Raw genomic sequence first — 26,085 nt, forward strand, 5'->3', positions numbered from 1 at the left:
CCAGGTCTTTTAGGTCCAAAGTCAACAATATATCTAATGTTCCAAATGGACTGAGGGTGTCAAGGAAAGGGGAAAGTTCAAAAGATCAGGTCAGTATGCAAACAATTGTGATAATTTTACCACTTTGAACGTTTTGTGGCGACTAGATCCATGGGAATGAAAAACAACTGAGCTTCTTACTAACACTTAGTATCTTAAGATGAGATCTACCAGAGGTCCAGTCTGCCCAAACTGCACATCCATTCTAGAAGCTGTTCTATAAAAGCCACACACACCCCAAAATGCGTTAGTTGTGTTTATTTGCTCTTGGTGGGAAACAACATTGGAGAAGCTAAAAAAGAAAAATGCATGTTCTTCCTCATTGTCGCTTGTGTGACCTGGTCAATGGAAACAGGCCCTCCCCTAATCTGCCACACAGGTGACAGAAGGATGTAAGGTGTTGTTGTGTTCACTGAATCAGACAGTTGGCTCACCTGGCCCAGAATGCTCTCCCACTAACACTGACTGGTGGGGCTCTCAGGCTGTGCTACCTAAGAGCAGGTGATGGAACCAGGTGGTGCAGCATATGAGGTTGGAGGCATCGGATCCCTGGAATTACAACGGTGGCTTGTGCCCATTGGGAGAGGTAGGGCTGAAGATAGGATTACTGGCAGTAGGTGAAGCCACAGTCAATGACAGACAGAGCCATGCTCTGGCTGGTTGCCTGTAAGAAGCCTGGCAAGTAGGGACTGGGCAAGAGCTGTCTGAGACTGGTGTGTAGACCAGCCTCCACTGGCTATAGTGCCTTTCCCTTATGGCAGACTGGGGAACTTAGCCATCAAAGAGCAACCCATTTCCCTACTTTGATGCTTTGAAAAAGGAATAGATGGCAAAACCCCGAAAGAGCTCTGCGTCTCTTCCCAGTGTGATCTGTGACACATCGCTCCCAGAGGAGGCAATGATGACCAACAACCTGGAGGGCTTTAAAAAAGAGTTAGACAATTTCATGGAGGATTAGGTTGTCAACCTGTGGGTCCCCAGATGTTGTTGGACTACAACTCCCATCATCCCTGAGCTCTGGCCTTGCTAGCTAGGGGTGATGGGAGTTGTAGTTCAGCAACATCTGGGGACCCACAGGTTGAGGCTGGCAATCATTAGGCTATTAGCCATGATGGGGATGCTCTGCTTCCACAGCTGGAGGAGGCAGCAATGCTTCTGAATAGCAGTTCCTGGAAAGGCCAGGACAGGTGTCCTACTTGCAGGTTTACCACCAGCATCTGGGTGGCCATTGTAAAAACAGGATGCTTGACCAGACTGTGGGCTACTGGGGTGCCAGCTGCACATGGCAGTTTACGCGGCTCAGATGTGCTGGATCGGGGCACCAGAGGCCTAAGAAATGCACAGCCCCCGGCCAACATTCCCCGAAGCTGGCATCCTTGACTGGGGCATCCTCCTCTCCACTTTCTCTTGTCTCTCATCCCTGCCTTTGTTTCCCTCTTCCTCTCTCTCTCTTTTTAGAAGGCATTTGTTTGATGCTGCGCTGCGGGGGTTCGTCCCCCCGGATTGGTAGGGGTGCGCATTTCAAAGGCCCGCCGGCTGGAGGAGGAGACGGCTGGAGTATTATGCTAATCGGGAACGAGGGACCCGCCTCCCTCTCCCCGGCCGTACGAGGGGAGCCGGGGCTGAACTAGAGCGAGCCGAAGAGCGAGGAAAGGTACAAAAAGAGAGACTTGGCTGGCGAGCGCGGAGCTCCTGCAACAGCGGGCGGAGATCCTCGCCCTCGCTTGGCCAGTCTCGGTTTGGGGAGAGGATCTTTTCCCCGCGCGCCTTAGAAAACTGGATGAAGAACTTTGCGTAAAGGAGCAAAGCGCAGCTCATCTTCTCCCCTGAAGGGTCCCCCCCCCTCCTCCAGGTTTTTTGGAAAGCGAAGAGCAAACTGGCTCCAGCCAAACCTCCTTCGGCGGATCCTCGGTGAGGGGGAAAAGGGGAAGAGTTCGTCGGAGCCGCGCATCTCCCTCGCTCTCCCGGGAGAACATGAACAGGGCAAGGCGATTCTCGGCGGGAGCTTTCTCTGGCGCGTCCATCTCGCTGCTGTGCGCCCTGCTTGGCCTCGCCGATGCCAAAGGGACCTATTACCGCCACCCCGTGCCCATCCCTTACGGCAACCGATACAACCTCTACACCTCAGGATCGAGCCCCCAGCTCACGCCGGGAAAGCCCATGGGGAAGCACAAGTAAGCGCTGCGCCTCCTTCCGCGCTCCTTCGGCTCACCGAGCTTCCTCGCGCTCTCTCCCTCCTTCCTTCCGTTCCTCTCTCTTTTCTTCTTCTCAGAAAAGACCCGGGTGGGGAGAAAGGATGGCGAGGGTCTCTTCATCCGAGGGACGTTCCTAGCACAGTGGCATTACTGGCCAATTGCACCCGGTTTGTGGCAGTTTCACCCACGGGGCAATTCCTTGGAGGGATATACGTATGGGCGTGTATGCACAGATGTGCGCAAAGATAGATAGAAACAGACATATGCATGCCTATATAAATAGATATAATGCGGTATGTCCAACGTTAGTCTTACTCAGAGTAGACCACTGAAAATCGTGGGCATGACTAATATAGACCTATTAATTTCAGTAGGTTTGCTCTAACTTAGTTGGATACGACCTCCCACTCCCCACTTTAAGGCACAGCGATGTGGGACAAATGATGGAGGTTGCTTGTTTCTGCCTCTGGGTGTAAAGACTCGATCGAAATGCCTTTTTCTTCTGGTCAGTCGCGTATATAGCGTTGCCTTTCCCCCTCTCCCTCACACACCCCTTTCTTCCTTCCACGAAAAGCGGATCTGCCAAAAATTCATATGGATTTTAGCATTCTGGAATGCTCAGGGAAGGGGGTGGGTCGGTGGGGAGATACTGCATTGAATGGCGGGGAGGGTGCCCCTTTTCCGGAGAGTTTGCTTTGCTTTCTGCGCAGGAGAGCTTCTTTTGCAAAGAAAAGGAAGGATGCAGATTGCAGGACTGAAGGAGAGGTTTCTCTCTCCCCAACCGCGCCCTTCCACCCATGCATCCATCGCCGATGGTTTTTCTCTTCCTCTCTCGCACACATACCGGCAGCAAAGGGAGATTTTCCGTCTGCACGCCGTGAAAACACCGGGCCGAGCACTTTGGCGTCTAACTGCAAGCCGCAGGTGGGAAAGGGTGGTTTCTCCAGCCAGCGCTGCCCCGTAACCTTTTGCCTGACTGGCTAAGGACCTCTCTCTTTCTCAGAATTCCTCGGTCTGAATTCATCTCCTAGCTGGGTGGAGCCAGGCAAAGTTTGCACAAAGTTTGCTGGAGGAGGAGCGAGCGCGTTGGAGGGGGCATTTAGCCGGGATCAGGCCTCTCTGCCAAAGGCGGAGGGGATCCAGGCGGTCAAATCCTGGGGAGCAGCAAACCTTGTATTGGACTTACTTTTTTAGATATGGGAACAAGATAATTCCAAGGGAAGAATGCATTTGTTTCCTGGCGTCCCTGCCCCCCCCCCCTTACAGTGCTCAGAATTCTTGGAAGGGGAAAAAGGTGTTTCAAATGTGCTTTAAAAGTATAGTGTGCACTCAGCCCTAGTCCTGAAGGAAGGTCCCATTGATTGTTTAAGCAGAAGTCACCAACGTGGTGCTCATGGGATCCCCTCCTGCCACTCCCTCTCCTGATGAAATTAGGCATGAAAGCAGCATTATAGCATAGCAAATAGAATCGGTTGTGCTTGGTTTCAGTGTATCTGTGGCACCCACAACTATTTCTCTGGTTTGCAGTGCCCCAAAGGTTGGTGATTCTGACCTTACAGTTACTATAAGGGTAACTGAGTGAAGTCATAGATGGAGGACCAGTTCAATTCATCACTGATTTGGCAATTTTAAGCTGGAAAGTGCTTCAAAACTTCGTTGTTTTCCTCCTTGCAACTATGTGAGGTACAACATTATGTTTCTCATTTAATGGGGAACTGAGAGCACTTTCAGGGCTGAGTGGAATCAGAAGGAACAGGGAGTAGGGAGAGATTTCCAGCCTAGCTTAATAACCTACTGGTAGACATAGTCAAGATTAAATTGCAAGTGGCCGTTTATTTTGGGAGCATTTGCTGCTGTTGCTTTTTATGCCACACAGTAACTTCAGCAGCATTATCTATATCTGGACAGGACAGTCTCACACTGTCAAATCAAATCAAAGGAGTTTCACAGAATCATCAGCCTGGAAGAAACTTTGGAGATCATTTAGCCTCCAGATCATTTAGGATCTGTGATGCAGTGTACAAAGGTCACATCCCCAGCATACAGTACATTTAAAGCACATGGTTTCCCACTAAGAATCTTGGGAGCTGTAGTTTGACCTCCCCCTCCATAGAACTATAATTCCCAGTAGCACTCTTAACAGACTACAGATCCTATGAATCTTTGTGGGGGAGTCATGTGCTTTAAATGTCCTCTAAATGTATGGTGTGGATGTAACCTCAACATCCCTGACAGGTGGCCATCCAGCTTCTACTTAAATATCTCTGGCAAAGGAGATCCCATCGCATCCCGAGACTGCCAGGTGTGTAGTCACAGAAAAGCTGCCTTATGCTGAGTTGGACCATCAGTCCATTTGCTCAGTATTATTGCAATGGTGCTTCTCCCAGGTTTCAGACAGAAACCTGGCAATGCCAGGAACTGAACCCGGGGTTTTCTACAGACAAAAAAGGCACTGTACATTATCGCTGGCATGTAAACCCATGTAATAATTTGTAACAATTGCTGCTCATCGTGTAGAAAACTTGGCAGAAGTGCTGGTAGTCCTGACCAATAGTCACAAAGGGTCTGAAATGGAGTCAGAGGATAACCCCCTGCCCTCCTTAAACGTCCAGTGAACATCCTGGGATGGAGACTGAGAGGTATGGAGTTGTCTAAGAGGCCGGACAGTAAGTTCTTTGAAGGATATGAAATTGTGGTTTGGAAGAGGGCTGCTTCTTGCCTTCCTCTCTTCCTCTCCTCTTGCTCCCTCCCTCCCTCCCTCCCCCATAGTACATAGAATGTGGGGTCACCCAATGGCAAGGCATTCACCAAGTTAGGCAAACTGCACAGAATTAATTTATGGAATTTCCTGCCCTGAGATATGGTGGTAGCTTATATGGCTTGAAGGGGGATTAGAGAAAGCCATGGAGGATAGGCTAATCAATGAATACCCGTGTGCAGAGGCAGCATGTCAATGGACACCAGTTGCTGCTGGCAACTGCAAGAGTTGGGGGGGGGGAGGAAGCTGTGGGTTTCCTGGAAGTGTCTGCTTGGGCAGTGTGGGAAATGGGATGCTGATATAGGTCTGATGCAGCAGAGCTTTTCTTAAGACTTGAGCATGAATGGACGAATGGTTGTGGGGGCTGTTATGTGTGGATGGCGGGGGGTGGATGAGAGAGGGAGTGTGCATTTGGAGTGGCCCACCTCACTGCTGGGGCTTGATAAGATCAGGAATTAGATTTCACCCCGAGACTTCTGATTTTGACTCTGTCCTAGACTGCAGTAGTGGTCACTGAGACCGCACTTCCTCCCAGTGGTGTAGTGGCAAATTCGGAAATGCAGGGTCCATTCATGACGGTCAACAGCCACACCCCTTCTGAGAGTATACAGCCTAAGATTATATTCACTGCTATTTTTATAGAAAAAGTGGTGCTGGAACTCACCATGAACACCTCCCTTGTTCTCTTATAATGGCAATGGTGCCCACCTGAGAGGTGCTGGAACTGAGTTCCAGCAAGTTCCGGCTGAAAAAGAAGAAGCCCTGATCATATCATCATTTTACAAGTATACAACAATAATAATTGGGGATGCATTGCAACAATGGGTTCAGATCTCCATGTGTTGCTTTTCAACTAGATCTACTATTTTCTGTGCACATATGTGGGCAAATAATTTGGAGTGCTCTCATATCTTTCAGAATGACTTAAGCTGTGCTTTCCATTATGCATAACAGGACTTGCCCACCGTTCTCTTGAAACAGAAGCACCTTGTGTTTTCAGTGTTCCTGACTACTTAGGTCCGGAGCATATCGTGGCTAAAAGGCTCCCCATTAATTTTTATTAAATGGCTCTAGGATGCTGGAGACAGGAACCGCGCTGCAGATATGGAAACACATCTTCAACCTCTTGTGACCCTGGACCACGACACCACGACTTCCTCCCTGATCCTTTCAACACTGAGAAGTTTACATTGTATTTCAAACTGCAGCAGACAATATACTCATAGATGGGATATGAGCAGACTGTAGGCGTGTAAGCCGTGGGTAGGGCTGGGAACTGCATGAGGGTGTCCACTGGAATCCATGCCCTCCCTCTGTCCTACCCAACTATCATAATATTATTCTTGTGTTCATATTCCATTTCCAGCTGTACATCAAGTCTGCTGGTAAGCCTCACATCTTGTCTCCTGCTGTAACAGCTAACCTCCTAAAGGCTCAGAGTGTCTCGCCACAAAAAGTGTCACACTTAGACTGCAACAATCTCAAGCATGCTTTTGTGGAAGTAAGCCTCATTGCAGTAAGTGTGCAAAGGATTGGAATATTAAGTCCATGGTTTCAAGTAAGCATGACTTTCTATAAGAAAAGAAACAGCTGGCTATCCCCAGCCACAACTGAGGAGAAGCTGACCTTTGCAGAAACCATCAAAGCAGACAAAATGGCCAGACAGGTCAATGAATGATATGAGCTTTGTGTGCTCACCTTACCCGACTCTCCCCTTCCTATACAATGTGATATACACAGCCAAAGTAGCAGTACCAACAAGGAGAAAGCAGGGCCAAGTTGGATGAAATTTGATGTCCATTAGTCAAGTGGAGGACAAAGAGCAGAGCTCTTCTTGAGGTAGAAGAATAGGATATTGCTGCAAGGGGATTGGACATTTGTAGGTGTGTTACACATCCATGGTCTATATATGCCAGTATTATCTGCTCTGACCATCAGCAACTCACTGAGGTCATAGAACCAGGGCAGGGAGCCTGTGGTCCTCCATTTGTTGATGGACTATGGCTCCTAGCATATCCAAGTGTACTGCTGTTGATTACGTGGTTTGCTGTTACACGATCAGCATGCATGGTGCTTTACGGAATACAAGAGTACATTCACCCCAGGGCTGGATTCACCATGGTGCAGCATACAACACAATCAGGGGTTGTGTGCGTATTCAGCATTCCTACTGTGGGGTTTAGAAAAACCAAGAAGCCCTCAAGGAGCTGTGCAGAAGGATGTGAGGTGGCAAACTGGCCATACCTTGCATGCCAAGAAGCTTAACTTAAAGTTATGAAGCAAATATATGCAAATGGACTTGATTTGCATAATTTACACAGGTCAACAAATCCAGCTTTACCTAGCATAACATCCAAGCCTGGTTTAGCTCCAGACCCCTGGCATACTGAAGGTTGCCACTACTTCCTTTTGCATCTCTGAGAACTTAACATTGTGGAGTGCGGGGTTGTCCTACTCTTTGGTCTCCACTCCTCGGTTCAATTACTTATATATCTCATGTTACAAGAGCGGGAGAAAAAAGGAACTCTTAGCCATGTGGAAAGAACAGCCTGCACTGAAGGCCCACTGTCTGCATGTAAGCCTGGGCGATACATTGTCCAGCACAGGTTTGAGGGCTGAACCGCAATGGTGTCTCAAGGGGCAGGGGCCAACACTCCTTCCTCTGCCCACTGCATGCTGGGTCAGCGGCAGAGGAAGCCATTTGGGTGCCTGGGGGCAGGGCAAGCCGCCCATAGGGGTGGGGTGAGGACGGGGCAAGCTGCCCATAGGGGCAGGGCACACCGTGGGACCTCTGGAGTCTGCCTGCCTCCTCCCACTCAGCCACCCTACAGCTGGGGGAGAGGTAGCAGGCAGACTGTTTGGGCAGCATGGAGCCTGCACACACCCAAGCCACTGTGTCTCTCCCAGGAGAGACACATGGCTCAGGTGTGCTGCAGGCCCTGCGGTGAGTGCTGCCCAGTATTTTGTCACCCTGTCCCTCAGCGGTGACACCCAGGGTGGCCTGCACCCAACACCCCCCCTTCCTCCGCCCCTGCCTTGGGTGCCAACAAGAGTGGTGGGGGCTTCACGCCAGTGCTTTGTGCCTTTGTTTTCACGATGTTGAAAACCTGATATTTCCCAGCCCTGTCTACATGCTTTGGTGGACTATAGATTCTCTCTGTGTGTGTGTGTGTGTGTGCGCGCATACATGGAGCTTTCATAGGGGTCAGCTGTGACTGGTCTGTCAAACCATCATGTGCCCAACCAGTCCCTGGGTCTGCACTGCTCTTTTACCTATGAGGGAATCATAGTGAGTCCAGCATGACCCTTACCACTTATACGCCAAACTACATAAACTGGTGCAGGATGCTACTGTACTACAACACACTTAATTTTGAAAAATATAATTTCTGTGACAGGGCAGACTGTGTATGCCACCTACCCTGCCCTACCCTGCACCCCTTAAACTAACCTGCTGATCTCAGGTGCAGCCCGATCAGTCTGATCCGTTTTTGTATGTGGAACAGAGTGTATGATATCTTTGTTCCAGGCAGCAAAGTGCCTTGGGGTGGTTCCATTTCTCATGTCCTGCTTGTGAGCATCTCTTAGGCATGCCAGACTAGGCGGGTCTTTGGTCTGATCTGCCAGTCTCTCCTTATGTTCTTAGCAAATAATACCAGTCATTTTGGTTGGAGTGGGGTAAAATAGTGGAGGTGGGCTCCTGTCTTTCTGCACTGCTTGGGGGCTTTTGGGAAGAATTCAGTTGGTGACCAGTAGTCTGAACCAAACAGGGCTGCTCTTGTGTTCCCTGAAAGTCTTCCTTTACCCTGGGACACATGAGGTCTTATCTGCTGCCTGCCAGAGCTAAGGGCTACTTCCTACAGCTGGGATGGGGATCCTGGGACACCCCAGAAGTTACTGGATTCCAGCTCCTATCAACTCAAGCCAGCATGGCTAATAGCCATAATAATGTATAATAATTTTTATTAATACCCTGCCCATCTGGCTAGGTTGTGATGGGAGCTGTTTTCCAGCAGCATCTGGAGTGTACTTGGACATGGATGCAATTGTAAATTGGTTTATTTTTATTACACTGTACGTGGCAGCTTATACATTGTAGGGATAACTAACTAAATAAATAAAAATAGCACATGTGCTGCCCATGCACTTTTTGGCGTTTTCTCCTTTAAAATGCAAGTGATCCCAGCTCCAGCCATCGCTTGTGTGAAGTGGAATGCATCAACACACTCTTCCTTCTCGGCAGATGGTATTTGTGTTTTGTTTTGGGGCATTCATGCCTAGTATGCACACCCACGCTAAAAGGGCCCCTGAGTGCCCTGCTGCATCCTGTAACCATCCCCATCATGTCGTCTTTTACTCAGTGTCCCATCTTTCCTGTGGGTGGTGCTACGGAAGACAAAGATGCTCCCTTTGAGCCTGGCTGCGGATTGTATAGTTGACTGGAGCTATTTGTCACCTGTTGAGCCCAGCCACTCAAGGCATGTGCTCATTCGCTCTCATTCTCTCTCCACTGTTTCAGCTGAAAAGTGCCTGGACTACATAAAATGAAAAGTCCAGGCTCAGCATAAGCAGCATGAGAGCCTGACCTCTTTCTTTCTTTCTTTCTTTCTTTCTTTCTTTCTTTCTTTCTTTCCTTCTTTCCTTCTTTCCTTCTTTCCTTCTTTCCTTCTTTCCTTCTTTCCTCCTTCCTTCCTTCCTTCCTTCCTTCCTTCCTTCCTTCCTTCCTTCCTTCCTTCCTTCCTCTCTCTCTGCCTCTCTCTCCTTGGAAACTTTTATACTTGCAGTGTAATGAGTTGATTTGTGGAGAGATAAAAAGCACAAGTGAGCCTTCATTGTGGCAGTGAGCAGATGTGAAGATCGTTCATTCCATCTGTCTATTCTATCACTCCCTCTAACAGCAAGCTCAGGTGGTGAGCACTGACAGACATGGAGCCACAATGAGGTCACTGAGGAGAAAGCAGGCAGTATTGACAATGTTAAGAAACCCCAAGGTTTGCAAGAGTTAAGAAAACCCAAACCCAAACTCTCTCTCTCCACACACACATGGAGCAAAATCTTTCTCCCCAAACTAGCTCAATGAGGACTGAGCATGTTGAGTAACCACAGTGGCTTGAAGCACATTTTAAGCACATGACTTCTCCCAACGATTCCCAGGGACAGCAGTTTACCCCTAACACAGCTACGGTTAACACACTTGGGTTTGCTGGATTCTATGGGGGAAGCCATTTGCTCCAAATGTATGGTGAAAATGCAGTCAAGTTTGTTGGTTGTCTGTTGTGGGGTGGGAGGAAGCAGAAAATTGGAGTGAATAGAATACGGTGGTACCTCGGGTTAAGAACTTAATTCGTTCTGGAGGTCTGTTCTTAACCTGAAACTGTTCTTAACCGGAGGTACCACTTTAGCTAATGGGGCCTCCCGCTGCCGCCACATCACCGGAGGACAATTTCTGTTCTCATCCTGAAGCAAAGTTCTTAACCCAAGGTACTATTTCTGGCTTAGCGGAGTCTGTAACCTGAAACATCTGTAACCTGAAGTGTCTGTAACCCAAAGTACCACTGTACAATGTTTATCCTGCAGAAGGGAATAGCCGGTTTGCTGAAACCCTAAACAGTAAGACTCTTAATGGAGATGGGGATGCCCTTGTTCCATTCTTTTCCTGTCTTCAATCAGCATCCTTTTGTCCCCAGTACAGCAGCCTCCGCTATCCCACTCATAGTGGGCATCTTTCTTTGCAATGGCGTCGTTATATGAAGCCCACCACATTTCTTTGGTGAAGCCTGTAACTTACGCTTTTGTAAGAAATGCTGGGACCAATTTTAAATGGACTAGAGTTGGAAAAAATGTCAGGAGGGGAAAATCTCACCCAGACTCATTTTATATGGGTATCTTAAGAGTTCAACCTCTAAGCTTCAAATCTATTGTGTGGACTTTGGATTTGGGAGTATATTTTTTCCGTTTGGTGGATGCAGGTTTGTATAAGTGTGTAAGAACTGCCTTAGTGGATCTCATAAAAGGCCCATCTATTTTGGCAACAGTGGATGAACCCCGCTGGCATTTTTTTTATATATAAACTTTTAGCTAACTTCCCACACTCAATATTCCCCAATAAATCCACTAAAGATTTGCAGCACTTTCTAATGCCGAAGAGATGTTCAGGATTTTTTCCCCTTGTCCTTTGCTATGCATGCCAATTTTCCTTTCCTTTTTTTCTTTTTAAACTGAGTTTCGTTATTATCAAATTGCAAACACATGGCATTCCACTGGCAAATTGTTACAGCGGTTGCTCCAGTATTCCTAACTAGGATTCCAATGGATTTCAGAAGATAACATTGTATGTCAAACCCTCACATTTCAGATTTCCTGTATTTCAAATCCTCAGGTGTCAGATGCACTATGTATCAGGTCTGATAAGGACTATATTAGCATTTCCTTTCAAATGATGAGATCTCAAACAGGAGACCTGTCCCTTATTCTTACATCATTGCCTACTAGAAAGAAAACTACAACATTTGACATTTCCAGTGAGATCTTACACCTTCCTCTGAATAATATCTCCACTCTCAGCATCCTGAGCTTCATCTCTTCCCATCTGCCATGTCATAGGGACCTACTATCCCCATCTTTTCCCTTGATCCCTGAATTCTTTCTCCCCTCATGGTACCATCTGCTACAGCCCTGTGTCCTTAATCCTCCTTTGCAGTTTTGCCATCTTTTACTCACCGCATCCTGAATTTCTCATCATATCCCATATGTTTTCTGTTTGCATCCAAGAACGCTGGTTTGAAATACTGTCTCAAGTCTCCATCTGTCCAGCACTATACACCTGCAGTCTTCCCTCACAGTGACCTTTCATGCAGAATCTAGCCTGCCTTTGATTGCTTAAGCATAGAACCATAAAAAGCCAAAAGATGATTTAGCCCCATGCTTCTGCAGCTGGGTGTGACTTTCAATGCAACTCATCAACTAACAAGAACAAACATTATTTCTTTTTTTCCGTGGTGCGGTAGTCAGCTAAGTCTGTAGACAAAAAAATATTGGACCTAATTTAGTCATGCTCATTGATTACAGTTGGTCCTCTCTGAGTAAAACTTAGTTGAATAGCACCCATTCTCTTCCCTTTCTTTGGGTCAGTGGTATGGCATCAGTGAACTGGTTATTCCCAGAGAACCCTTTAGCTGGAGAGATCACCCGGCAAATAAATGGGCAATTGCAGGCAATGCCTGGCCTGGAGTTTTTGGAAGGGGTTTGGGAACCAGATCCAGCAACCAGATGTTTGACCAAATCTTGCTTTGTTTCAAATGCAGGAGCTACTGTGCGTATGTGGTGCAGAGGAATGTAACTTGCACCCTTCAGGATGGAGCAGAGAGCTACGTGAAAGCCGAATATCACAAGTGCAGCTGGGGACCCAAGTGTCCTGGGAAAGTCCTGTAAGTAAATGTTGGGTTGCAGTTGTAGCACGGTGGGGACTACAGAGGACTATTAGCATCTTCTGACATGGTTAGAGGAAGCGGTTGCCTCCATAGCAACTCCTGTGGATTAAACGTCATAATAAGTAGCAGCAGATGTCCGACATGCATGAACATATTTTTTCCATTTTCCTATCAAATCTCCTCCCCTTATTTCTCTGCCTGTCTGGCCATTGCTTTCTTTGCTGCCACAGGGGGGCCCTGTTGAGCAAATGTGCCACATGTAACCTTTCTAGGCACCATTGGCTTAGCTGCTATGATGTCACAGAAGTTAAATCTAGTAAACTAATTGCTAAGGGTGGACATGGGGGACCTTGGGAGTGGAATTCTCATCATTCAGTGCTTAAGAACTGCCTATGCGCCATTCTCATTGTGGTTGACAAGATTGATTGAGTGACTTTAGAGCTTGCAATGGAAAACCATTGAACAGAGACAGACAGCTGACACTTGCTGCTTGTGGTATGTGATGCTTTATTTAGGGCAAACCAGGCAGCAGCTTCCCATGCTCCCATTGGGAGTTTTGATTTCCCATGTCATATATTTAAGTGACAGAAGTGCTCTTGTATAGCACAAGCTTAAAAATTGGAAGGGTTCTTATGCTTGCCTGTTTCCAGCAAAAGGCCCATGCTAGCCAAGAGTCCAAAAACAGCTCAGCATGACCGTGTATTTCTTGGAAGTTCACCCAAATATAGCATAAATCCTTCGCATGCTGTGGAGTAGGTCCAAAGCACCGTGAGTGGAAGGAAAATAGCCGTCAGCACCATTCCACAAACACTTGCACAAGAGAGTTCATGCAGTGCTATCAGAGGTGGGTTCAATAGCAGTTCTTGTGCTTCTGCCTGCGCAAGAGAAAACACAGTTAGGAGAACATCTTAGGTGTTAACGTCACCATTTTTATGACCAGGTGGAATACAGTCCTTCATTGAGCAGGCAATGTCTTCCGTATGTAGAAAGGCACTTCTCGATTCTATATTTTTAGACAAAGGAATGGCAACTGAGCTGTGAATGTATCAACTCAGTACTGCATATTTAAGCCTGCAATCCTATACACACTTGCTTGGGAATAAGTCCCTTGGAACTTGGTGGGACTTACTTCCAAGCAAATTTGTTTAAGGCCAGGCTTCTAACAGATGCATTTCATTAGCAAGACTGAGGATAGGGGTAAAAAATGCCAAGCTCTGATAGGGACTTACCAAGCTCCAAATGGCTTTCAAAGTGTCTAGGGAGCATTCGTGGGATGTGGGTGGCCCTGTGGTCTAAACCACTGAGCCTAGGGCTTGCCGATCGGAAGGTTGGCAGTTCGAATCCCCATGACAGGATGAGCTCCCATTGCTCGGTCCCAGCTCCTGCCAACCTAGGAGTTCAAAAGCATGTCAAAGTGCAAGTAGATAAATACGTAGGTACCACTCCGGCGGGAAGGTAAATGGCATTTCTGGTTTTGCCAGAAGTGGCTTAGTCATGCTGGCCACATGACCTGGAAAAACTGTCTGTGGACAAACGTCGGCTCCCTCGGCCAGTAAAGCGAGATGAGCGCCGCAACCCCAGAGTCGTTCCTGACTGGACTTAACTGTCAGGGGTCCTTTACCTTTTTTTCTTAGGGAGAGTTTGGGACAAGATAGTTTCTGCCTGATTGTGTTAAAGATGGAGGGAGTTGATTGAGAAAAGCAGATCCAAGACAAGTTAAACACTTCTAGTTGCCCATCTGTACCACCTCTGGTTGGGCAGTTATATGTAAATATGGCATGCTTCCTAACCATTTGGCTATTATTATTATTACTGTTATTTATATCCCACCTTTTGGGGATAGAAGTTTGTCTACAATACATCCAATTAATTAACCCACTGAAGAAGGAAATGGCAGTCTTTCTACCCTGGCCAGTTAGGTAATTTTAGACTCTGGAGTCTTACAGAGAAGTGAGTCTCTCTAAAAGAAAACGTGTTCACTTACTTCAAGCCAGCCTTGCTGCATTTGAGCCCTCTTGCTCATTCTCCTGAGTGGGACCCTGGGCTCCTGCCCCAAAGTCCTACTACCATGGCACCGCCATCTCCACCCTTTCATAACAAGCACAGGGTATTTTTTAAAAGGATGTTTTTTCGAACCAAGCGAGTCCTGCCAATTGAACTTTCTACATAGCTTGGAAGACTGAGAAAGAGATGTAGCTTTTTCCAGCCACCAGGGCCACTGGTAACTGTTTATCCAGCTGCAATAAATACTTCCTGTTGCTGACATGTGGAGTGGAGTTTTTTGCACTTTGAAAGGACATTTTTTTCCTGAAAAGAAGCAGCCTCCTTTCTAAGTGAAAGCAGCACTTAAGGGCAACATGGCATGGCCGAGGCACCTCTATGCCAACTGCCTTCCCCCTTTAACCCGCAAAAGGTTCTGCTCTCTTTACAAGCCTGACTCCCTGCCAAGAGAAAGAGAGGGAGGTGGGCAGTGGCCCAGATGTCTGCAGAGAGCCAAGCCGATGGCTCGCGCCAATGTTGTTGTTGACAGTGGCTCAGCTGGGCAGCTTTCTCTGGACTCAGCAAGATTTCCAAGCGGGTTTATGCACACCAGAGTTGTTTTCTTTTTTAAACTACCGCTGTAATTTGGAGGCTTCTGCAGGGAGCCATAATCTGTAAAGGCCTGCATTCTCCAATCCCACTCATCTCAATCCATGACAGAGAGAACAAACAGACATTTACGGCAGGTTCTGGTACAGCCTGGAGTTCTGTGGCAGCTTCCCAAAAGAGGGCTGCCAGAGAAGGAGCCTCTTCCAATGTCCAGTGGCTCACCGGAAAAATAACGACTCATCCAGTCCTAAGCACATCACCGCAAACAGTTATCATAGGAACATTACATAAGAAGGGCCCTGCTGGATCAGGTGGAAGGGCTGTCTATTAAGCCAACAAACCTGTTTGACAACAGATGCCTATATGTAGGGCTGCCTCTGAAGACAGTTCAGAAACTTCAGCTAGTGTAGAACCAGGTTGCTCACTGGTGCAAGATGGTTTGAGCATATTACACCGGTCCTGGCCCAACTGCACTGGCTGCCAGTTAGTTTCTGGGCCCAATTCAAAGTGCTGGTTTTGACCTATAAAGCATTAAACAGCTCAGGACTGCAATACCTCAAGGACCACCTCTCTCCACATGAATCTACCTGGACCCTGAGATCATTACCTGGGGGCTTTCTTCATATGCCTCTTCCGCAAGAGATCCGGAAGGCAGCAACACAAGACCAGGCTTTTCCTGCAGTGGCTCCCCATTGGTGGAATGCTTTCCCCAGGGAGGTTCAGCTGGTGCCTTCAGTATACACCTTAGTGCACCAGGCGAAAATGTTCCTCTTTAACCAGGCCTTGGGCTGATTGACATCTGATACCCTTCTAAATGTGCTGTGGAACAGGAATATCTTGGGTTGTCTTTTTGATTTTATTATGTATTTTCTGTTTTTTATGTTGTGATTTTATGTTGTGAACTGCCCTGAGATCTACGGGTATAGGGCGGTATCCAAATTTAATAAATAAAACTAATTTTAAAAAATACAGTGGAACCTCGAACGTTCTGGCTCCCCAAAACCGGAAGTAATTGTTCTGGTTTTCAAATGTTCTTTGGAAGCCAAACACCCGGCTTCCGCAGCTTCTGATTGGCTGCAGGAAGCTGCTGCAGCCAATCAGAAGCTGCGCCTTAGTTCCCAAACTGTTTCAGGAATCGAACAGACTCCCGGAATGGATTAAGTTCAGGAACCAAGGTTTCACTGTATGGGAAACCCAAAAGCAGGACATGGGTCCAACAGCACTTTTTCATATGTTCTCCAGTGACTTGTCTTCAGACAGTGGTTTGGTGCCTCTGATTCTGGATGACTCGTGGCCATTAATAGCCTTATCCCACCCCTCCCACAAATTGGTCTAATAATCCCCTTTTAAAGTCATCAGATGGGGGGTGGGGCAGGGCGGTAATTCTTGTGACAAAATCAGCACTGAAATGTAGTGGGTTAAGCCAAGCCGTGATGCCTATGAGTGTGCGACAAAGTGGTCATATTTCCATCATGAACCAGCACCACTTAATTCCTGAAAAGAATGAAATGTTGTGCATCCGATCAGGGCTACATCCAACCTAATCCACAGCATTTTCTAGAGGATTACCATTAGCCTTACAGATATGTAAAAAATTAGCTTAATAGCATGAAATATGCATGTGTGACAACAAGGAGCGCGGTATAATCTGGCTCGAGGCATCTTGTCAAGGAACCACATAGCTGATTCGTTTTGTGTCCAGCCTGGAACCAATTGGATCAACTCACATTATTATTATTATTTTAGATTTCTTACCTGCCCTTCGCACCTCAAGGTTCCAGGGCAGGTTAGAACAACGTAAGGATACAATATCAAAATCGACTAAAACAATTTGCAAGCAGAACAACAGAGTGTTGGTCCTAAAAATATGCATCTTGGGGTCAAAGGGCTGAATAAACAGGTGCATGTTCAGCTGACAGCAAAAACTGCATAATGAAGAACTGACTTAGTTGGTCTTTAAGGTGCTACTGGAAGGAATTTGTTTTGTTTTGCATAATGAAGGTACCAGATGGACCTCTGTGAGGAGGAAATTCCACAGTTTAGGGGCTTCCACAGATAACAGGCTGCTCAGGCTGCAACCCCCCTAAAAAAACTTCTGAGATTGGTGGCACTTCCATGTGTCCTTGGCATATCAGAACCAGATATACAGTAATTGGTTCCAATCATATATCACAAGCACTTTTAGGGTCAGGAGACCCAGTCCTTCAGTATATATGCAATATGCATACACAGGTCCACAAATGTTACAATCTATGCATCTTCAAGGGCCGATTCTCACATGAATATAAATAATAAATGTGGTGATCCTAAACTGATTTATTGGCAGGTAACACTCACTGAAAGCAGTGGGGCTTCTCAGCTTAGGATGTCTCTGGCAGTGTCATGACACCTGGTGATCTATCACTCAAGGTCTGGCAGCTGAGCGCATGAGCTGCCTTCGCAGGAAAATATGACAGTGTTTTGAAGTCATGTTACATAGGATGAAAAGCTCTGCTTTGATGAGTGATAGCTGTTTCAAAGACAAAGCTCATCGCTTGTTATTACACTCATCAGGTGATGTGCTTGGATGCTTTCACTGTAATGTCCACTATAGTACATGATTGTGGAAGCCCACTGCATTTTAAAATACTTCATTTTATTTTATTTTTTATTTTTTAAATGTGTACGTGAGTAGGACTAAAACCCCAAACAACCCTAACTCATTTATTTGCTGCTGCTGCAGATTTTAAGTTCTGGTCGTTAGATTGGCCCTTGAAAGCTGGCCTGCAGCTTTTGAATAATCAGTGCAACTTAAATACCAAAATGGCTCTGGAGTGCTGATTAATGTTGCTTGATGCCTGAGCTCAGTGGGGTTTTTCATATTGGACTAAGTGTCATTTCTGCCTTTGTAAATCTCCAAATGAATCCGAACTTCAATATCTAAAATCCCTGGTAGAGGACAAGGATCCTGAGATCACGTTAAGGGTAGCCAAATTCTGCGCGATTGCCATAAAACTTAGGGAACAAGCTGTGTTATCATAATGATTAAGGCCTTAAATGATAATTTTAGGTTATATGTTAGCGACTAAGTTTTAATTTATATATTTTTTAACTGTTGCTATATCTGTATTGTCCCTGTTATACCTACTTGCAATTTCAAATGTATCCCTATCGTGTTTTATGACTTCCTTGATATTGTATGTGGGCTGGAACTGGTCCGTGACCGAAATAATAAAAATGCATTCTGCCTTTGTAGATCACATTCCTTTCCCTAAGCAGTGTAAAATGTGTTAGGCTTTATGTGTAAGCTACATGCACCTATGTAGCTGTGCAATTGAGTTCAGAGGACAAAATCAATAATTCAAAATCAATAAAATATTAAACACACATACACACACAATCCCTGCATTTAAAGACATATCTATGTACCTTTTATATATGTATCTTTTTATCTGGGGATTACATATTTCTCTTTAAGCTGCTTTCCCCAACCTCTGGTTTATGAATCCCAGATGATTAAGTACTACCTCTTAGAGTTGAGATTCTCCACTATAAATGCAAAAGATTATCATTACCATATTCCCTGGGCAAAGGATCAGACGAGTGATAGTACATGCAGGACATACAACTGCTGGGCAGCTGCTGCCCTCTAGTGCTAAAAGTCAGCACTTTTAAGATTTAATATTATAGGCGGCTGAGGGTGGAGAGGCAGATATATTTCCACCGCAGAGAATCCTAGAGGGTTTGAGAAGAGATCAGAAATAGATAGGGGTGAGTGCATCCATCAGTTTCAGTTTATCTCAGTTTCGCATTTCTCCATCCTTAAAATCAGTCCTCCACATTTCCACATCAGGTTGCATTTTTTTTCTTTAAAAAAAAATGCCCTCCTGAAAATTCATCAGTTTAAATTAAATTTAAACTAAATTTAAATTTAGTTTAAATTCCTCCTAATATACAAACAATTTCCCATAATATAATGCTGGGCCATTGATTTGATCCAGCAGGCTTATCTGATGCTTCCATGTGAGCAGAGATATCATTTTCCTATACTGTAATTATTTATAAATTTGCTCTATACATATAAATTACCAGGTGTGCACACTTTATGCATGTGTTACCTATCACTGATGCAAATTCTGCGTGAGTGCTGCCAAGATTTTCTTGACCTACAGATTACGGAAGCTGGGACACAGAGGTACAGCTCTTAATCTTGCTCTGCCTTCTTTCCTTCAGGTACCGCACATTCTTCAGACCCAGGTACAAGATTGGCTACAAGACAGTGACTGAGATTGTGTGGAGGTGCTGCCCAGGCCTCATGGGAGAAGGATGTCATGACAGTCCCACTGACCAGCCAGGGCTCCTTCCCCAGCACCCCAGTCCTAAGTTGCCTCCTACTCAGAAGATGTTCCCAGGTCCTAGAGTTCCCCCTCACCCCAAAATTCATGCGGACTCATTTCCAGGACCAAAAAAGAACCACTACGGTGAGTCATGGCTTCATTTAGGATTGTCTGTTGAGTTCCATTCACAGAATCCAATGGCATGTATGACACAGGAAGCTCATGGGCTAAAGATGCAGATAAAGATCACTTCTCACCCATCAAGAAGCTCCCTGCAGGGCAATGCTGTTTTTCTAGAAGAGGAGGTGCTGGAACTCACCATGAACACCTCTCTTGCTCTCTTCGAATGGCAATTGCACCCACTTGAAAGGTGCCAGAACTGAGTGCTGCCTGAAAAAAGCCATGCTGCAGGGGATGATTGAGGACCAAAGTTCATATTGCCTCAATAATAACCTTACTGGGGCTAAATTCCAATGATGGGCTGGGTGACTGGAGACAGTGAGCATATTGATGGAGGTGGTGCATATTTATCTACAGTAGGCAGTGGCGTAGCGTGGGGGGTGCAGGGGGGGCCGGCCGCACCGGGCGCAACATCTGGGGTTAGGGCAAATCCACGGGTTAGGGGGCGCAAATCCACAGGTTAGGGGGCGCAAATCCACGGGTTAGGGGGCGCAAATTACTTGCCTTGCCCCGGGTGCTGACAACCCACGCTACGCCACTGACAGTAGGCTACATTTCAAATGGAGAAGTCAGATTACCTTTATCCTCCATCCAGGCAAGCAGGATTGCAGTTCAAGGACACATTCCAGCATTTGAGGAGGACAACACTGTGTGGATGATGTGCAAAACTTGCTACTAGCTATGATGGCTATGGGTTGCCTCCATGGCTGGAGGCAGTGACGCTTCTGAATTTCTGGAAACTGCAGGAGGGAGAGTGCTCTTGTGCTCAGCTGCTGCTTGCAGGTTTCCCACAAGCATCTTGTTGGCCACTGTGAGAATAGGATGTCCGACTTGATGGGCCACTGACGTGATCCAGCAGAGCTGTTCATACATGTGCTTTACACACTAAGTGTGGGTCCAGCTTGATTCCAGTAGGTTTATAAGCATTTTGTAAGTAACTTTCTTCATTTGTGATGAACTGGAAAGTCTAGGCAGCCGCCACTTGAACATGCCCTCGGATAGGGAAATTGTGCCCCTGATTATAACTGAGGTTTGCTTCTTCTTGTTTATAGGTCGAAAAATGCCTAGTTTGTTTGGAGACCGACTAGATCGGCTAGAGGATGAAATCAGACGTCTCTCACAGTCCTATGACACCCTACACAACATGGTGAATGGCCTGGGGGACCATTTGCGGCTTGCCATCCAGGAGGACACCAGTAAGATGATTGGATCGCTGATGAACAGCCCAAGTGTGCCTGATTCAACCATGGGGTTTGGAGTCATTCCTGATGGGATTGTGGATGCCACAGACAAAGCAGACCTCTCCCCTTATCCACCAGTGGGTGAGATCCTAAGCAAAGTGACTGAGATGGGTGATTCACTGAAAACCAAGACTAACTTGCTGGACGAGGTGCATGGCATGGTGCTGGACCACGATGGACAGATCAAACACTTGCTGGAGTCAGCCCGGCCTTCTCCTCTCACCTCTATTGATATGCTAGAAGAATATGTGGACAGCAGGCTTAGCAATTTGCGGGTGGAGCTGCTGGATGGCTTTGAGAAGAAGCTGGTGAACATTCAGAGCACATGCGATTACCGGATCAAGGAAGTCCAGCAACAATGTGAGGAAGAGAAAGCTGCCAATCTCCGTCTTCAGCAGACCCTGGATGGAAAAGAACTGGAAATCAAGAAGGAGATCTCCCAGCTGGAAACCCAGATCCAAGGGCTGACGGTTGTGGAAAGCTGCTGTAGCAACTTAAACTACCTCACCAAGCGGATGGATATCCTAGAGAAGGGCTTGCACAGTATTTCTGAGTCTCAGAAGAATCTACACTCCAGGTTGGACAATGAACTTTCCACTGTTACCTTGGGGAACATAGTTGAAGGGCGCTTTGAGGACTTTGAAGCCAGGCTGAATTTTACAGAGAGGGAAATGGGAAGTTGTTGCTCCAGTGTAGAGGACAACATGAGAGGTCTGTTGGGGTCAGAGCTGGATGGCACAAGGACATTGTTTGAGGACAAAATGCGAACCTTGGAGGAGAGATTTATAACTATTGTAGGAGATGTGAACAATGTCAGCTCCACAGTGGCAATAGATGGGGCTGTAATGCCCCTCTTGGAAGGGGAGCTTGCTATCATAAGAAAGGGAACAGATGAGAAGTTGGAAGTACTCCAGAGTCGGCTGACTACCTTAGAAAGCACATGCTCATTGGGTTGCATGGCCACCTCCAAAGACGTAGAAATTTTTCGCACAGAAATTGAAGACTGCCAAAGCAAGAACCAGGATTTACTGCTCAGAATGGACAGCAACTCTGACCTGCTTCGGAAACTTAATGCTACTATCCTGGAAATCCAGAGGCGGATTGAAGAGGAAGCAGCTGAGTCCTTGCAAGGTGAGATCACTCTGTTGAAGATCAACCTGAACACCATGAGCAAGTCCTTAACTGGGCTGAAGGATTCTGTTTCTCAGTACTCAGACACGGTGCTCCACGTCAACTCCTCTCTGGATGAGCGCGAGCGCAAGATAGAAGACGAGGTCCACTCCATTCAAGAGAAGATCAACAACCAAGGCTCCCAGCTTCTGTTCAGCAACAAGCGAGTCCTCAACCTAAAAGGAGACCTTGAAAGGCTCAAGTCCAGAATCATCGGTGATTTGAGCAACTGCAAGAGTGTGGCTCATGGCCTGCAGAAGGAAGTGCTCCAGTTTGATGACCGTGTGGCCCAGGTGGAGGACATGTGTGGCAGACTGGGCATGGTAACGGGAAGCCTGGACCACATCAAAAGTGAGCTGGAAAATAATGCAGGAAGTATGTGGGGCTACATGGACCATATGAACGCAACCTTAGCTGCCCACTCTCAGGAAATAACTGTACTCAAAGATAACTTGTTGGACTGCCAGGCAAAAGTCACAGAACTAGCTGAAGACATCAGCCTCTTAGAAACCAAGCTGCAAGGCAACCAGCATTAGCTATGTCAAACCCAACTAACTTATATTATGCAGACTCCAATGTGATGATACCAGGATCTTGTTTTATTTTTGCGGGGTGGGGAGGTTACTAAATCTTAAAAGCTGCTATAATCCCATCTCTCATTCCGCCCCCGGAAGAATGACATTTTCCCGCTACAGTTTAAGCTGTACATTTGCCATTACTGTATTCTCTGTGGATAATTTAGCAGCTGCACGTATGTAGCAAAGTGCCTTCCCATAGAAGGGGTCACATTGGGTTACATTTCCAATATGTGGTTCAGTTCAGGAAGAAACTGGAGAGGAGACAGACCTATCTATAGGATTATTTGCTTTGGGAATAATGAAAAACCTGCTATTTAAGAGCTGGGGCAAAGAAAATCGGTTCTTGGCCATTATATCTATCTACTCGATGCAAAGGTCTGGTTCAGGGACCATTCTAAGCAATACTGCCAGCTATGAGAAACACTTTGGTTTTTGCTAAGACTTTCCCCCACTTCCGTATTATACATGTGTACAAAACCTGGACTGGAATTCTTCATGGCAGCATTGATTGATACAAGCATAAGGAACACTCAGTTCAGAAATCAACAGGTATTGTATGGGTGCATCCAGGAAGAGAACGCCCTATATTCACTATCTTCTCCTCCATTGCATTCATTGCTACAAATTTCAGGACAGTTTTCTGACAGTTGTTGTTCTCAAGCACTGTGGGTGCAGAATGCGCTTTGTATGAAAGAAGCGGGGGGGGGGGGCAGGCCGAATGCACCACCTGAATGCACCACCAAGGTAGCTCCATATCTGTGTCCATAAATGCATAGGACACGTGATCTGGATTCAGTCCCTGGGGGAGGCCATAGTTCTGTCTGATCCCCTAGCTAATCTGCAATGGGGAAATGCTCTCCCCTTGAAGCAAAAGGGGAGCAAACTGCTGACATGGGAAACTCGATCCTAACTGGAAGACAAAGGGTTAATACCTTCCCACTCCCACACGGAGGCACTGATCCTAGGGATTGTGCTAAATCATTGCATTAAACCTGCACTGAAGAACACAAATATGAAGCTAATGTACCATCAAGTCTGGCCCTTAGGTGGCTTCCTGTAAGCCTAGAGACTAGCAGAAGGAAGCACATGAACGTCTCCATATGGTGCTGTAGGAACGCTATGCTGTCACTCCCTGCCTTTGTAGAGAAGGAAGGAGGGAGACATGCAGGTCAAAAGATAAAAGACCAACCTGTTTTGAACAAAGTTCCTCTTCAGGGATACTCTTGAACACACAATGGCAGTCCTACAGTTGTATCCAACTAAGTTCTACTCAGATTAGCCCCACTGAAATTAATGGATGTGTTAGTCAGGTCCATTCATTCTTGTGAGTCTACTCTGCATATGACTAGCACTGGATGCAGCCCCCGGTGCTCTAGAAGCACTGTGAATCATTGCACGCACATCTGATGCAGTATTAAGGCAGTTTCTTATGTTCCCCTTACGGGATGGGCAAGAAAGTCGACTTCTAGCAGGTGGTCATATAAGTAGCAGCACATTGTGAGGGGCCTCCATCATTTGGATTCATTTCACCAGCTTGCCAGGTCCAACCTGCTTTAACTTGAGCTCCCTGTACCAAAGGGAGAATATCCTTGAAATGGCCAATGATCATTCATCTAGCCCAGTATGTGAGTGGCATGAGGGGGCGGGGTGAGGATCTCTTACTGGATCTGGAGTATGTTCAAGTGAAGCTATTCATATGTCACCATCTCAACTGCAGAGGTTTTTGTTTTTTGTTTTAAAGATGTCAGTATTTCTTTAGACAAAGCATTAAGCATTCAGAGGGTTCCTAATGCTACCCATTCTATTTCATAACCTCTACCCTCAAGCATGGCAGCTAGGTGGTAAACATGTCTACTTTGAAATGAATTCCATTGATGAAAATTCCATTCTCATTCAAGGAACTGAGGGTTTAGCCACACCTCCATTTTGCCCAGCTGACTTTCGCTGGGGAAACCCGATAATTAGTGCTGAAATGGAACAAATGGCAGTGGCAATCCAGGGATTGTTGTTTGTTCCGATTTAAATCTAAAAAGTGAGTTTTCCAAGGGAAAGGAGCAGGACGAAAGCTTCTCCAACCCAGTTCCTGCCCAGTATTCTGTTTTCAATTGTGGCCAACCTTATATCATAGGAAACTCACAAATTTTCCCCACATCCAGAGGCATCATGCTTCTAATAAGGGAAGCATCATTTGTTTTTTTCTAACCTCCCCCTTTATTCAAAAGTTCTATGAGCCAGTGGCCATCACTGAATGCTGCGACAATGGACTCTGCAATTGACTCATTTCACAAAGTGCTTTCTTATATCTATCCCAACCTCCTCAGAACCTCGGCTTGGGGTTCTTGCATGTTGAGAAATGGAGAAATAAAAGCTCTACTGAAATAACTTGCACCCGTAACCATCTCAGATGGTGAAGCAGTTTATCCATGGGAAGATTTCATATACACCCTGTCATGTTTCAATCCACTTACCATGTGCCCCACCCAAAACCCACATATTAGCAGAGCCATGTACAGCAGGTGGGGCTGGCTCAAGACATTATCCCCAGCATCCATTGTGTGCAACTGCCCCACTTTGCCTAATGGTAGCGCTGGCCCTATCAGGGGTGAGGAGAAAGACATTTGCCCCACTGCCATACTAATGCTATGGGCATACAGGGCAGCACAACAGCAGGTGCGTTTAAATGTGACAGGCTGTGCATTGGATGCCTACACTGGTGTTTCACCAATAGGCTCATATTACATATAAACTGGGCACCAGTTTGAAATGTGGGATAGAGATCAGACGGGCTATGCAAATCCTAAAAAAAGAAACTAATTTAAAATAGGAGTTTAAATAGTATCACAAAAATCAGAAACTATCCTAATCTGCAACCTATTTCTTGTAGACTTCTGGTTGGGAGTTTTCTGTGAGCAGAGTTTGAGAAATAATGGTTATGTGACTATCTCTCAGCAATGGTGCTAATGTCTGCATTTATTTCTTAGCCGGGAACTTGAATATTTCAACATTTTTCACAGTTATCTGTTTTCTTAGTTTAAAGACTAAATCACTCTGTGGTTGCTTTCAAGAAACAGGGCATTGTGTCACTTTTGAAGAAAGACTCTGACATTCATTTGCTGGTCTTGATGGGGTTTCTGCCAATGCTGGTAACAGATCCTGTTCAGTACAGTTTGTATTTTTTTTTTAAGATATTGTACATTTTGTTCAGATTGTAAAAGTTGAATGACTGTTTGTACTGTTGGGCAGGAGGGAGAAAGACTCTCACCAAGGTTTCCGAGATTGGATTACTGTATCTTCTAAACATAAAGAGCCACACACAAAAAACCCCACCTACAAAACATGAGGTTTGAGTTACTGAGAAAATCAAACAACACCTGTCTAGAGTTTGTTTTCCAGATTGCTGGTGGGATATGTGGGTTGCTATATATGGATAAACAGGTGTAGGTTCGAAACAGTTACAGTATCTACAGCTCTTTGCGTGCAACCACTGCCCAACATTTTCACCGCTTGTGAGAATGAAATCTTTGCTGCTCCTTGAAACCTGCAAGATGCCTCTTCCTGCAGCTTCTCAGACATTCCCATCTAGGGCTCA

At 46.2% G+C, this 26,085-nt stretch overlaps 2 protein-coding genes across 2 annotated transcripts in view; one reads left to right on the forward strand and one right to left on the reverse strand.

Moving 5' to 3' along the window:
• Window positions 1-26,085, reverse strand: part of MANBAL (mannosidase beta like) — a 353,967-nt gene that overhangs the window by 224,694 nt on the left and 103,188 nt on the right. The window lies entirely within an intron of this gene.
• EMILIN3 (elastin microfibril interfacer 3) lies at window positions 1,656-25,710 on the forward strand. The gene is made up of 4 exons (XM_081867646.1): window positions 1,656-2,213; window positions 12,297-12,419; window positions 19,224-19,471; window positions 20,560-25,710. Exons 1-4 carry the CDS (start codon window positions 2,014-2,016, stop codon window positions 22,452-22,454), a joined length of 2,466 nt encoding a protein of 821 aa, XP_081723772.1. The 5' UTR covers window positions 1,656-2,013; the 3' UTR covers window positions 22,455-25,710.

Source organism: Podarcis erhardii (genome assembly GCF_964252035.2).
Source record: "Podarcis erhardii genome assembly, chromosome: 6".
In the NCBI taxonomy this organism is placed as follows: domain Eukaryota; kingdom Metazoa; phylum Chordata; class Lepidosauria; order Squamata; family Lacertidae; genus Podarcis; species Podarcis erhardii.

What these genes read in the sequence shown, in the direction of transcription:
- EMILIN3 (XM_081867646.1), top strand. Translation starts at nt 2,014, where the DNA reads ATGAACAGGGCAAGGCGATTCTCGGCGGGAGCTTTCTCTGGCGCGTCC. An exon ending in AAGCCCATGGGGAAGCACAA is followed by an intron (nt 2,214 to 12,296) that starts GTAAGCGCTGCG and finishes TTTCAAATGCAG; the next exon opens with GAGCTACTGTGCGTATGTGG. An exon ending in AAGTGTCCTGGGAAAGTCCT is followed by an intron (nt 12,420 to 19,223) that starts GTAAGTAAATGT and finishes TCTTTCCTTCAG; the next exon opens with GTACCGCACATTCTTCAGAC.